The sequence below is a fragment of the Phoenix dactylifera genome, chromosome 8 (genome assembly GCF_051530095.1).
Source record: "Phoenix dactylifera cultivar Ajwa chromosome 8, Ajwa_hap1_PhDact_Kaust_v1.1, whole genome shotgun sequence".
NCBI lineage: Eukaryota > Viridiplantae > Streptophyta > Magnoliopsida > Arecales > Arecaceae > Phoenix > Phoenix dactylifera.
Genome location: NC_143197.1, coordinates 18,294,389 through 18,310,108, shown reverse-complemented (window position 1 = coordinate 18,310,108; position 15,720 = coordinate 18,294,389). Strand labels below are relative to the sequence as shown.

Sequence of the window (15,720 nt, the reverse complement as noted above, 5' to 3'; positions counted from 1 at the left end):
GGTACCATTGTATACCTCGAACTGAGGCATTTTGAACCTTCTCAGTAATGGTTATTCCATGATCTCCTTGGAGAAAGGGGGGTTGGTCGTCATCTCTAGATCATCCTCAGGCTTGTTCCTCTCTCTCAAGACTTCAATCTAGTTATTCATTTCCTCGATTTTGCAATCTGAGAAGAATGATGAGGTGAGAGCGTGGCGAAAAGTCGTCTATCTGGAGGTACCCTAGCGTGGTTTATATAGAGGGATGAGAATCCGTCATGATTCTGATCGCACGATCTTCGGACGGGCTATTATTCCATTTTCTTATCTGCCACTATGGACTGTTGTATCTTCCTTTTCTGGTGTGCTAAGATCATGCGGAGTTGTAATTGTCCGCATTATTTGCTTAAATATTTGCTCGATTGTTGATTCTGCATGTCATGTGCCACCCTACTATTAGTTGGTTGAGCTGGCAGGCATGATTTTAGTGGGGGATGAATTCGAGCCCCATCAATGAGCATGCATAGATTCACATTCTGCAGAAATCCCGATGTTCTTAAATCTTCAACTATGAACCCAATTATCCATGGATTGCCGTTGATCGGTGACTCACTATGTTTTTCTTTCCTTTTTTTTTTTTTTTAAGGAAGAGGAGACCGAAGCCACCTTAACGGACTCTAATAAATGAGCAACTGCAACTAAATGTCTATTCTTTTCGCTGGTACTCCAGTTGGCCGTGGCTCAACAAGGGACCCTCATAGATGACATCTAAGTTTACTGTGTAATTCATTTTACAGGAGGCTGCTTGTGGATCCAAATGGATGAGGGAGGAATTAGCCACTTCATACGTAGCATGATATGACTCGAATTGATGTGACCTAGTTTTGAGTAAATTCTCTTGATTTTATCAAATGGTCGCAAGCTAACAGCATCTTTTGTATCAACTATGTGGAATTAAAACATTTCAATAATGATTTTTTTCCTTTTCAGCCATTCCCATACCGAAGAATCTCAGTATTGGCATCTGGAGAGACAACCAAGGCTTCTGGCTTATTTATAAAAATTCACAATTTTGGAGCACTTGGAAAAAGAAAAGCTTCATGGTCCTTGCATCGAACATCTTGGCAAGCCGCTAGAAAATGAAACCAAACAAGTACTCGACTTGATCGGAAATGGTTGGCTAGGGTGCATGTTCTGAAAGTATTGTTTGTTGGCATTTAAAGCATCCTGACCTCTTAAATTAAGAGAAGCTATGAATACTCCATTTTTGGACTCAAGGAAAAGGGGTCCAACTACATGAAGCTTCAGTTAATACAGCTTCAGGTTGTTCTATCAAAATATTCGTTCCTTGCTAGTGTTCTCTTTAGTATTTTAGCATCATCTATCATAAATATTTGTGTTAGTGAGAGCATTTAATCAAACAAGGCGAGGCTACCATCCATCATTTGGACACTTAATAATTCTCCTATTACCCTTTTCCCCAAAGGGAGGAATAGTTGAAGAAACCAGGACCCACTTTAATTCAAAACTGGATGAGGTGAGGCATAAATATGACAGGAGGTGCTGTTTTGGTACCCAAAATGGTAGCAGTGAACAAGGGCCCATTTCAATTTCTTATCACCTTCTTCTCTGGGGTACACTATAATAATTGCAACTGCATTGATGTGTAAGTCCATGCATATTTGGCGGAAAAGGTTACATCGATCACATAATGAATGGCATATCCCCTTCAAAAAAAGATAATAATATTGCAAGACTTGCACATGAATTCAGCCTTGATGTCAATGTCCAGATGCCATTATTGATAATACTAGTAATCTTAACATGGAGAAGGGAAAAAAGCACTGTGCATCTTTCTACATAGTGGTCCTTGCGGAGATGATCAAATGGTACGAGTTGCACAGGCCATGGTGCTTTAGTAGCTGAATCATCATGGGTCGACGGATAGTTGCAGTAACTTAAGAGCATGATCAACTGTTTGAGCGTTGCCCAGTTCCTTTTTCTTGGCTCATTTGCACCTGGCATTGGGACCAACAAGTACTTTGGTCACTTGGGCTTTTCTAGGATCAGGCTTGGCTAGGCTCTTCGGCATATGGGCTCCAAATTCGCTCAATAAAGCCTAAACCACCCACTCCCATCTCTGAAGCCCTTGGGCCAATTTCAGCAAGTATCGTATGACAATTATTCTTTGTTAGAATAATTTTAGAGATTATGTAATAACCTGCATTACTCATAATTTTTTTTTTATTAGCATGATTCAGTGTTAACCTATGTTAGTTTTCTTTATTAGCATAATTTTATTAGAGTAATTTTAGAGATCACAAGACAACCTTTATCAGCCTATATTATTTTTCGTGTATGGAGTCTGTACACTAGTGAAAGAACAGTGAAATAAAATCACTTTTTTCTCTCTCTTTTTCTTTTGTTTTTCTTTTCTTCTCCAAATATTTCAATATGATATCAGAACCACTGATCACGTAACCTGCTGTCATCATCTCTTTTGTCTTTGCTGTGGTCGTCGTCGCTCGTAAATTTTCTATTTCTTCGGCCTCGTTTGGGGGGTAGCCGGGGCTTCGGCCTCGGTAGTTTCTAATGCTCTTTCTTCAAATATGAGAGAAATCTAGCCTTTTCTTTTTCTTTCATCTTAACTGTGATCGGAAAGAAATGCCGGCTTTGGTCTGCGTAGGCGCTGCAGTCGGAGATGGTCCGAAGCAGATGGTCTACGTAGGCGTAGCGCCCCCCCCCCCCAACCCAGGTCTGCGGAGATGGTGCATCTTCTTCGTATGGGGGAAGAATTCGTATTCCAAGGCCAAGCTCTCTTGCATGTTCCTCATCTTCAGCAACATTTCTCTTCTGACTTCTGAGACGAGCAAGAAGAGCCCTGTTAAGGTTATAGTCATCAGAGTGCCTGCTGTCTGAGACTCTGAGGGCGGACTAGCAATGGCTCAGTTTCTTTCTTCTTTTGCAGATCTTCTTCCTAATGCTCAAGACGGTAGAAGGGATCTGCAAGCTTGCCTCTTTCTTCATCTGCTGGAATGAGCAAAGTCCTCAATGTCAAAGTCCTCAGTCTTGCGCTGGGCCCCACAAACGATGACATATTCACAGCTTTTTGGATCTGTCTGAATGACTCTTTCGTGCCTACAGCATGCTGATTTCATGGGCATGTTGGCCATGAAACTTGTTCAACGAACCCTGTTTTGGGGTCCATTCTGGCGGATAGTAAAAATTATCTGCTCTGGCAGCTGCGAGAGAAGACATGATTGATCAGCAGATTCGGATTGGATTGGCGGTGCACGATGAGTTCGATTTGGGGTTCTCTCAATTGTAGAAGCCGTCGTTTCTTCATTCTCTTCTCGATTTCCTCGATCAGAGTGTTGGTTCGGGGGATTCTTGGATGCGTCATGGCTACGGACGATTTTGCTTGGATGATGGCGATCTGGTGAGCGCGGGTTCCAATCCTCCACAGCCTCGTCGGACGAGAATACGCCGGCACCACCGGAGATGAGAGAGTTAAGCTCCCTGAGCACCCGCTTCCGGTGCTTCTATTCCTCCATAGATGAGAGAGTTAAGTTTTCTGAGCACCCACTTCCGGTGCTCCTGTTCCTCTGGCGATTAGGGAGTTAAGCTCCCTGAGCACCCACTTCCGGTACTCCTGATCCTCCGAAGATGAGGGAGTTAAGCTCCCTGAGCACCTACTTTCGATGCTTCTATTCCTCTGGAGATGAGAGAGTTAAACTCCTTGAGCACCCGCTTTCGGTACTCCTATTCCTCTATGGAGGCGACGGCAATAGCGCGTCACACCGTCTCGTTAGAAACTTGGCAAATGTGAACTTGGTAAGTGCGGTTTCGCTCCAAACCTCAGAGGACTGGGTGAGCATAGAGCAACGCGCCACATTGTCCCGTTAGAGTGCTTGGTGAAGGTGAACTCGGTAGACGTGGTCCCGCTCTTGATCATGGAGGCATACATCTGCATGGCGCCGCCCTAGTCCTCAATCTCCGGTTTTACTTGCTATCCCCGGCTCCTTCAACATCCAATTCGAGGTCTCTTGCTCTTCTTCCATAGTGCTTTCGTCTATATGCATCGTCAAGCTTCGGTTGCCTTCTCTCTAAGATTTGTCCTCACTGAAATTGTCATCTTCTTTGCGTCTTCTCACTGTCATATCATCAAGCAAGCCAATCAACCAACATGTCAATTTGTCATATCAGTCAGACAAATCAGTCTGCCCTATAGTTATTATGTCAACTCTTAATCAGCTTTTGAGCTACTATTTCAGTTCTTCATCTAGTACGTCAGTTTTCGGTATATTCGTTATCCAGTTTTCAAACTCAAGTTGAGAAAGGATGTTAGAATAATTTTAGGGATCAAGTAACAACCTGCATAACTCATAATATTTTCTTTAATCAGCGTGATTTTGTGTCAATCTATATTAGTTTCCTTTGTTAGTATAATCTTATTAGAGTGATTTTAGGGATCACATGACAACCTGTATCAGCCTATATTAATTTCTATATATGGAATCTGTAGACAAGTATATATATATATAACCCTAGAGAAGTACTGAATATGAGAGAATATAAAAATAAAATCACTTTTCTCTCTCTTTTTTTCTTTTGTTTTTCTCTTATTTCCAAATATTTCAACATTCTTAATTTCATTGTTCATGATCTTAATGAAATTATAATGGGTCCCGAAAAAAAAAAGACAACTTTAAACAATGGAAAATGAAACAACAAATTACAACATAGCCAATTTTGAAGGTGATAAGTTGTAAGCTAGTAAGAGTCTGTGATGGTCGTACCCAAGTTTAAATTCCGCCTTCACTAAGGTATAGGGAGAACCACATTTAGGGAAGGGTCACCTCAAACCAACGGCTAATGATTACCTTGGTAAGTTATTACCTCATCAACAGTTAATTAGACATGAGCTCTTCCTCAATAAATTCTTCCATGTGCTCCTCAACTAGCTAATCCAATCCAACTTGCATGTGGTAAGCATGCCGCACGTGTTCATCCTAAGCTAGAATTGAAGTCTCCATGAGATCTGTTGCCTATTGTATACAAACCTCTACAAAGAATAGAAATAAGGATTTGAATCATAGATTTTGTTTTCTTAAGTCCTAACTATAACACACAGGCAAGCTTGCATGCTCATGCTTTTCAAGCATAACTAGGCATATTATATGCAAACACCACCTAGAAACATTGGTGGCAAGGCCTATACCTTTAATAAAGCTCTTGGGCTAATATTGCCAATCCCTCAGGGGGCGTTTGGTAACCCCCACAGGATCACCACGGTGATCTAAGATTTCCAGTGATCCGAATACTGGGGTGATTTAATCCCCAGTGATCTAAGATCAATGTGTTTGGTAGGCCATGGTCCAGTGATTAAAAATCTCCGGGTATCCATGAATAACTTGTTTGGTATGGTACGGAGATTCAAGATCACCGACCACATAATACCACAAATACCCTTGATATATCTTAGATGGATTTTTTATGTGTTTTTAATTCTCATGAATCAAAAATATAAGTCAATATGCTAATTCTTATAATAGCTCCATAAATTTGTCACATATTCTACTTTTAGTAGCCCTTATCATATATTTATTAATCATATAAAATATATTATAAGAAAATATTAATATATTTATCAATATATTAATTATTAATATATTCTATAAAAATATATTTATTACTCCTATAAATTATTAATCTTACAAAAATATGTTATTTTTCATTATAGAATTAATATTTTTGTTTATACTTATAATAGATTTTTTAATACTAATAATTATTTTGATTAGGAAAATAAGGTAAATAGGAGTAATATATTAAATATTTTCATTATATAAATATAAAATATAATAATATATTTATACTATAATTTAAAATTATTCTTCAATAATAATAGGATAATAATATGATTAGTAATATATTATAATATAATATATATATCATTAATATAATATATAATATCAACATAATATTATATATATAATATTGATATAATATATTGATGGTATATTGATATTTTTCTGCTAAATTGAGGAGTATTTTTGTTTTTAATTTTCAATCCAGGATCACTGCCATGGGGTGATCTTGGATTTCTGACCTAAAGGACGGGTATCCCATCACCGAGTTGGGCGGTGATTTGAGGAGTGGAGGTGATTTAGGATCACCGCTACGTAGGATCAACGTAGTGCAACCAAACGCGATGATCTCATCACCTCCACCCGCATCACCCTTGATCCTGGGACGATCATCCCATACCAAACGCCCCCTCAAGGATTTGTATTTTCACATTATTCGCTCCAACATATGCTTTGCTCTTACGTGTAATCATATGTACCATAAACAAGCCGTAAATAATCACGATGTCAAATTATGTGATCAACTTACAAGAGATGTTGATGTTTCATGGCTTGGTATCAAATTCTCAGCTAGAATGAAATGGCAGATCAGGACCATGTACCTTGTAATAGGCCTTTGCCAACATCTTGGGAAAGACAAACAAAGTTATATATAAAATGTTTCTCTATCAAATACAACTATTCCTCTTCTGGCCCCAATCTTGACTGGCTTGACTTGATCTAAGCCCAAGCTCAGCTAATGATATAAACTGGTTGGAGAGTGAAAAAAAATTGCTTAAGTTATTGCACCTTTAGCTAACTAGCTATGAACTGTACCATGGTACTGGTACTCGGAAGAGATGTTTGGTTGCTGTATAACCTTCTGCTTGTGAGTCCCACATGGTAGATGCCCGGGCATCCACGTCTTATTCCATTGCCTTTGTCTCCGTCTAAAGGGAACTACTTGGGCTGGCCTTCATCTGAAATCTTCCATCATACCCAAGAGATTGGTAGAGGTAGATCTCCACTTGCTTGGTTTAGGCCTCAAAGTCAAACCATCAAAGACGAAGTTAGGAGTTCTAACTTTTTCCGTTTTTATCTTTTTTTATTTTAGTTTCGGTTAGAATTAATTGAAACTTTGAAAGATAAATATGAGCATCTTGTGGTTGGAAAATGAAATGTGCACTGGACCTTTTCTTTCTTAAGAATGCATGCCTACCATGCCTGAAAGTAACATCTAGGAGACGGTTATCTTACTTATACCAGTTGATTGGAAAGTATTGACCAGGATCAAGGATGCAAGACGGTTGAGTAGAACAGTAAACCATACTAGAGCTGACTGGACGAGGTCCAAACCTAAGAATATATCTAGGCCTATATATAACTTTTGTAACCCACATATATCACTAGCACCTAACATTCAAGTTGGATTAAGTAGCAAGTAGTACAATCAACACAATGATGCCTTATTTCGTTAAGTACGCTCATCAGTTTTCTCCACCATCCAGATGCTTAATGAAGTTGGCAAGACTATTGTTTTTATCAATTGCAAAAGAAAAGAGGCTTGGAAGCGTCTTGTGAAGGGGTTCGTGGCTCCACACAGATCAAACCATAAAGAAGTAGATTATCCATTGCCCACGTTCAGTGATGATGAATAGGTGGAAAAGTTTAGAGAGCTTGAGAATTTTCCTTCAGAAGAGGGAGCACTACAAGAATTCAAATTTTAGTGAGGAATGTTTTGTGACAAAATAGAAGTGTCACAAAAAACCCCATATTTAGTGATAAAAATAAGAAGTGGTTACAACAAACTATTTTGGTCTATATCTTTAATGATGAAATGAAATACCATCATAAAATTTATCTTTTATGAGTTTTTCATTTTGTCATAAAAAAATCATCATTAAATAGAGCTTGAAAACAATTTTGGCGCCAAAATCAATTTTGGTCAACTCACTAATGATAATTTTATGATTCATTATTAAAACTTATATCTTTAGTGATGATATTTTAAAATGGTCACTGTAGATTTATACCTTTGATGACAAGCTTATAGAGTGGTCATTTTACAAGTCCATGTTTTTAGTGACGATATATTATATGGTCATAATTTTGGTGTCAAAATAGATGTTGGTCAAATCACTAATGACAAATTTATAATTCATCACTTAAACTTACGTCTTTAGTGATGATATTTTAAAATAGTCACTCCAGGTATATACCTTTTAATGTCAATATGATAAAGTGGTCATAAAAACTCTATATCTTTAGTAACGATATAGCATGTTGTCATAATTTTTGGTACTAAAATCAGTACTAGCCAATATGCTAATGATGATTTTATGATTCATCACTAAAGCATATCTTTAGTAACAATATTTTAAAATAGTTACTATAAATATATACGGTTAATGATGAGCTTATAGAGTGGTCATTAAAAATCTATAATTTTAGTGTCGATACATTATATTGTCACTAAAATCTTATGCATTAATGACAAAATGATGATATCATAAGCAAAATCAAATTACAATAATCTTTTAACAGTGGATCTTGATTTTCTGTCAGTGTATTGTTAAAACCAAGCCAACCATCGTGATGAATTCGAGCGGAGATTTAAAGGATAATGAGACATACCTAATATCACATGATTTTGATTGGATACTTGATTGGTTTTGAAAATGCATCAAACTACTAAAATTTATATACCTCGTCTAAATTCAATTTAATGAAATTGATTATATTATTTTTTATCTAAGATTTTTGATAAGCTAAATATTTATTTTTAACTTCATTTGACCCAATCTATTTAAAGAATAGTTGCAGCACACCACTCTGAGGTCGTCTCATGGGGGATTTTGGAGCATGTGCCGGTGGCACTAGAGCGTGTTTTGTACTATAATTATTCTAAGCATACTCACGGCTGAATGTAGTGAGACGCTGGTGCACAAAAAAAAAAACAACTTACATGAATCAAGATAATTTAATAATTAGAGAAAAGAATTTTGATATACAAAATCTACTATCAATATTGCAAGCGGCATACCATAACCGAATAATGGTCTAAGACATAATTATTAAAAACTTGTATGGCAACAGATTTTGCTAAGAATTTGGATTATTGATCCAACCTGATTTATATTAAAAATATATCAAAAATTAAAATTACTTAAATACAATATATATAATATCACAAATTTGTGAGGTTTGAGAGATAATTTCCACCACCATTTAAGGAGGAGACCTTTATTAATTAAGCAGTGAAAGGTCGATGATTCTTAGGCCTCCAAGATCTTTAGGATGACACACCTGATGCCATGCAGCAAGACATTTTATACAACTTCCTTGGGCTTGGGTTCCTCACAGGGGCGGCCCAAGCCTTAGGCGACCTAGGCGGTCGCCCAAGGCCCTGGCTCGGGAGAAGGCCCCGCGACGGCATGCTTGATCTACGCCTCTACCCTCCCAGCTCACGAAATATAGGTTCTACCAGCTAGCTAGCCGCAGCCCGCAGGATGGCAGGAGCCAACGGCTACCTCGACAAGACGCGGGTCGCCTCATCCTGCAGCTCTACTTCCTCCTCATCCGCATCCTCTGGCTACTTCTGCAGCTCTGCTTCCTCCTCCTCTGCTCCTCATTCCTATTTCCTCAAGGCTCAAACCTCTTCTACTCTGTAAGACTGTAACTCTGTTCGACTGTTCCCGTGTTCCGTGAAGGTGTGACCGTGTGACTGCCTGCCGCCGGGGTCGTCTACTCGTCTCCTCCTCGCCTCCCCCCGCGTGGCCGCGCCTCCGCCAGTCCGCCTCCCCGCCTCCTCGGGCCCCGGCATCCCGCGAGGCCGCGACCGTCCCCGCCTCCCCGGCATCCAGCCATCCAGGCTCCTCGGCTCCTTGCCTCCCTCCCGCCTCTCGGGCCCCCGGCTCTCGTGAGGCCGTGACCCCGTCGCCCGTCGGCCCGTCCGGCTCAATCCAGCGAGCCGGCGAGGTCGTCTCCTCCGCCTGAGCGCCTCCCAGTCCCCGGACCCCGCCTGTGACACCGTCAGCCGTCAGGCCGTCAGTCCGTGAGCCGTGACCTCCTCCGCTCCTCGCCCGCCCCCGGCCCCGGCTCCCGTGAGGCGTGAGGCCGTGATCCCGTGACGGCACGGCAGACGGCGTGACCTCCTCGCCTCCCTCGCCGGCCCCGGCCGTCCCCTCACCCTCAGCGGCTCAGCCCTCCCTCCCGTGAAGGCGTGAAGCAGTAGAGGGCCTAGAGGCCCGGCCGTCCCCTCACCCTCAGCCCTCCCTCCCGTCCGTATCACTGAGAGACTGTCAGTCTGTGACACTGACAGTGACTCAGTGAGTCAGTGGACAGTGGGTTACTGCGGGTAGTGGGCCTAGTCACTGTAGCACAAGTGCACAACATATGGTGTGATCCTTCTAACCCCCTTTTGTTGTTTGATTATATTTTCAACATCCAGTGTTTAATATCCCTAATTTTATTGCAATTTCTATAATTTTGTTACAATTTTTCTCTTCTATTTTTTCTCTTTTATATTTTAATTTGTTTGTAGTAATTATCTTAATTGTTTTGTTTACTAATATAATTTTTATATTCAAATGTCTAATAGAAAATATGAATGTGGATATGAAAAACTTAAAAAAAAAAAAATCGAAAAACTCATTTAATCTCAAAAAGGAGCTCTAGATAAATTTGTTATGACAAACAAACAAAACACTACATCAAGTTCAACTCAGGAATTAACAACAAAACAAGCACCTGAAATAGAGCTAAAAGATGACATGAAAGGAATGAAACAAAATGAGATTGACAACCATATTCATGGTGAAGAACATAATGAGAAATTAGATGAAGATAGGATAAATAAGAATAGTGTAGAGCTTAATGAAATTAGTTCTATTTCTACAAATATATACGATCCTGGTCAATGGAAGCAAATCGATACAAGGTTGAGAGATCTATTAGTAGAAAGAGGTCCAATTAGAGATTATGATCTTCATTTTCCTAAGGATGAAAATAATAGGCACTTCTCTACGCTACATTACATTCGTAAATTACCTAATGGTGAAAAATATGATAGAAGATGGTTAGTGTATTCGAAGGATTTGGATAGAGTATATTGTTTTTGTTGTAAATTATTTGATTCAACACCTAACACGAGTCACTTAGTCAATGAAGGAACTAGGAATTGGAAAAATCTAGGTATTATGATCAAAAGTCATGAAATAACTAATGAACATATTACTAGCATGAATAAATGGATTAATTTAGAAGTGAGATTATTGAAAAATAAGACAATTGATAAAAGTCTCCAAGAACAAATAAACCAAGAGAAAGATCATTGGAAAAAAGTATTATTGAGAATTATTGCTGTCGTAAAAAATCTTGCAAAAAATAATTTAGCATTTCGGGGAAAGAATGAAAAGATCTATCAAAGCAATAATGGAAATTTTTTAAGTCTTATTGAAATGATTGCAGAATTTGATCCAGTAATGCAAGAACATATTCGACGTATTCAACATGGTGAAATTCACAATCATTATTTAGGTCATAAGATTCAAAATGAATTGATTCAAATGTTAGCATCTGAAATTAAAACTATAATAATTAAAAAGATTAAAGAAGCAAAATACTTTTCTGTAATACTTGATTGCACTCCTGATGCAAGCCATCAAGAACAAATGACCCTAGTTTTAAGATGTGTAGATACTTCAACAAGTCCAGTAAAAATAGAAGAATATTTTTTAGAATTTTTAGAAGTAGATGATACCTCTGGAAAAGGCCTTTTTGTTGCACTTATAAATATAATAGAAAAATATAAACTTGATATTAATGATATAAGAGGACAAGGGTATGACAATGGGTCTAATATGAAAGGAAAACATCAAGGTGTACAAAAAAGATTATTAGATATAAATTCTAGAGCATTTTACACACCATGTGGATGTCATAACTTAAATTTAGTATTATGTGATACTGCTAACTCATGTCCTAAGGCTATATCTTTTTTTGGAGTAATACAACGAATTTATACCTTATTTTCTTCTTCTACAAAACGATGGAAAATTTTACAAGATAATGTATCTACATTAACTCTTAAACCTTTGTCACAGACACGTTGGGAAAGTCGTATTGAAAGTGTCAAAGCAATTAAACATCAAGCTCCTAAAATAAGAGATGCATTAGTTCAATTAGCGGAAACTAGTGAAGATCCTAAAATAAAGAGTGAGGCTATATGTTTAGCTACATATGAGATTGAAAATTTTGAATTCTTGTTAGGCATGAATATATGGTACGATATATTGTTTGCTGTTAATTCAGTTAGTAAGAACTTACAATCTGAAGACATGCATATTGATGTTGCTATAGATCAATTAAAAAATCTTCTTTCTTATTTGAAAAGTTATAGGGAAAATGGATTCATGAATGCTTTGAATTCATCTAAAGAAATTGCAAATGAAATGGAAATAGAACCTATATTTCGTGAAAAACGTGTGATCCGTAGAAAAAAACAATTTGATGAAAATAGTAATGATGAAACAACAAGATCAGCTGAAGAATCTTTTAGAATTGATTACTTTTTATATATAGTAGATCAAGCTATTTCTTCAATTCAAAATAGGTTTGAACAATTCACCATATATGAAGATGTTTTTGGTTTTTTGTTTAATTTTAGAAAGTTAAAATCTTTGAATGAAGAGAATTTGAAAAAGTGTTGTCTTAATCTTGAAAACTTTTTAAAGCACGGTGAATATTCTGATATTGATGGTCTTGATCTGTTTTCGGAGTTAAATGTTTTAAAAGAAGTTTTACAAATAGAAACTAGTACCCCTATTGATACTTTAAGTTTTATTAAAAAAACAGATTCTTTTCCAAATGCATTCATTGCTTATAGGATATTGTTGACAATACCTGTAACAGTTGCTTCTGCTGAAAGAAGTTTTTCAAAATTAAAGTTGATAAAAACTTATTTGCGGTCAACTATGTCACAAGAAAGATTAAATGGATTAGCTATATTATCGATTGAAAATAATATTTTAATGAATCTTGAGTACAAAAGTTTGATTAGTAATTTTGCATCTCAAAAAGCTAGACGGATTATTTTTAAATAATTTTTTAAAGTATTTTATACTTATTAAAAATTTATTATTATTATTATTATTATTTTAAAAAAGGCCTCATTTAGTGAGTTCGCCCGAGGCCCCCAAATGCATTGGGCCGCCCCTGGTTCCTCATAGGAATGACCTGCAGATCTTATTTATTTTTTGAACAATGAAGACCGGTTAAGAGATGAACTGACATTCAGTAGATTGATATGGATCTCAATAACGAGTTAATGAGTGTTAGTCAACTTGCTAAGGAGAGAGTCTTTTGTTTCTAGCCTGATAGCTTTCTTTCGATCTTTTCTAGCAGGAATCCCACAACAAGTTAAGGAGAGATATCTTCTTCATTATGGAATCTACATTTCTCAAGGCTCAAGTTCAGGATGTGGAGAAGCTTGACATGTTATCTTAATTACAAATATTGGAGAATAAAAGTTCTCTTACAACTTAATTACAATCGCAAAAATTGCCTATGTACTATGCACACCATATCCACGAGAGCAAGTTGCTGATGGAGGACTCACTGAATGTCAGAAGAAATGGCTGGACGATGACTACCTTTGTCATTTCCTTATTCTCAATGCCATGACCAATTTTCTGTTCAATGCGTTCCATACTCACATGCACAACGGCTCTGGATCTATAGAATTCTCACCAAAGGAGGTATGTCAATGAAGATGCCGGCAATAAATCTTTTTCTTGCTACCAAGTATATTGATTTCAAATTGGATGATTCTAAGCCTGTCATCAATCAAGTCAATGAACTTAATGAGATTGCTACTCAATGTGTTGATGCGGAAGAAACAATATTGAAGATCTTTCAAGTTTTTACCATCATAAGAAAACCTCCTCCTTCTTGGAAGGATTACCAAAAGATTTTAAAACATAAAAATAAGTCTCTAAATTTTGATCAACTATTGCAACACATTCAAATTGAAAATGAGGCTAGAATTAGAGATGAAGTTGATAATTAGAATAAAGACAAGATAAAGAAAAAATGTTGAGGGATTAGCTACTTTAAATCCATGAACAAGTTTCCCAATAGAAATAAAGGTTCTTCCATCAAGAAAGAGAGAGAAGTCCAAGAAAAATTAAAATAAAGAAGAGGAAAGGTTTGTCGCGGACGGCTACTGCTCGTGGCCGATGGCGCGTGAGGGGCATAGCAGCGTGGGGTGCCGACCGGCTTTGTTGGCGTAGCAAAGTGCGGCATGTCCGCCGCGGGACGACGAGCGTATTGGCTCGGCACAGCAGGGCCCCTGCGGAAGCAGCGCCCCCTACCACCTCAGTAGGGCATCTGCCCAAAGCCCACCCCAGAGATTCTAAAGTACCGAGGAGCATTGGAAACGACACTGGCCTAGACACGCATCCCGTGCGCTAAGTCACGAGTCTTGGACCCCACGGAGGGCCACCCACTGCACCTGGGACATGCATCCCAGTACATCGTGTACTCAATCTGGTGCGCCGGGTCGCGCATCCCGAGGGGGCTAACCGATCGAGCAGCCGCAAGGGGTTGGCGGTGGTCGAGTAGCACGGCAGCAATAACCACGTTTTGGCTTCGTTGGGGATGAAGAGGGCAGCACGTCTGCTGCGCACCAAGGGACCTGCCAACGGGCCGCAGAAGGCCCGCTGCGGCAGCAGTGCCCCCTACCACTCTAGCGGGTCATCTGCCCAAAATAGAGGTAGTAAATTCCATTCTTTTGAATTTATATCTTTTTGTGAACACCAAGCATGGTATTAATAGAGAAGTATATGCAAAAAATTCTCAACCCCAAAATCGTGTAGCCAAAAGAAAAAAAAAATAGATTCTTATTAGGGGTGGTAAGTATCATCCTTGTTCATTCTAAACTATCTATGAGTTTTTGTGGTCAAGCTTTGTATACCGCATGCCATATATTTCAAATAGAATTTTGCATAAAAGTCAAGACAAGACTATACTTATAAACTTCCAAACAATAGAAAATCAAAAAATGACTATTTCAATGTTTGGGGCTGCATTGCATATGTCTTAGACTCTAACAAAAAAAGACCAAAGCTTAGTACTGAAGCTAATATACCTATATTTGAGGGTTATGCATTGCATAGCAAATCTTATAAATTTCTTAATTTACGTTGCAATAATATGCTTGAATCTGTTCATACTATTTATTTTGAGCATACCATCAAAGATGCTGATAAACTTGAGATAAAAAAAGATTTGTCAAAAGAATTAGAAATTAATTGAGAAATTATTTTTAAAAATTCTAATCATAAGGACATTGATTCAAGTCAGAGAGATTTAGATGAAAAAGAGAAAGCACTTGAGAAAAGTTCAAGTGAAAAAGGTTATAATGATAGTAAAAAAGAGCTTGAACCTTTTGAGATAACAAGATATGAATATGAGTTAAGAAGGAGAAAAAGATGAAGAATTGAAAAGGATTAGGGACCAGATATGTTTACTTGCATAATTGAAAATGATCCCAAAACCTTTCAAGAGGCAATTTCTTTGAAGATGGCTATAGATGTTGAAATCAAATTCATAAATGATAATAAAACATGGAGTTTGATAGATCTTCCCCCTAACATTAAACTAATTGGTTGCAAATGGATATTAAGGAAGAAGTTGAAATCAAATGGTAGCATCGACAAATAAAAAGGCAGTTTAGTTGCTAAATGATATAGTCAAAAAGTGGGTATTGATTACTTTGAAATTTTCTCTTCTGTTACTAAATTTACTTCTATTAGAATTATGTTTGTTGTTGTTTCCATATATAATCCCATTGTTCATTAAATGGATATTAAAACTGTAGTTTTAATGATGA

At 37.8% G+C, this 15,720-nt stretch overlaps 1 protein-coding gene and 1 pseudogene across 1 annotated transcript; one reads left to right on the top strand and one right to left on the bottom strand.

The window, feature by feature from the left end:
* Positions 1-2,304: 2,304 nt before the first annotated feature.
* Positions 2,305-4,112, bottom strand: LOC103700237 (uncharacterized; annotated as a pseudogene).
* Positions 4,113-10,522: 6,410 nt separating this feature from the next.
* LOC148703475 (uncharacterized) lies at positions 10,523-12,931 on the top strand. The gene has a single exon (XM_089924929.1). It carries the CDS (start codon positions 10,601-10,603, stop codon positions 12,929-12,931), a length of 2,331 nt encoding a protein of 776 aa, XP_089781055.1. The 5' UTR covers positions 10,523-10,600.
* The last annotated feature ends 2,789 nt before the right edge of the window (positions 12,932-15,720 follow it).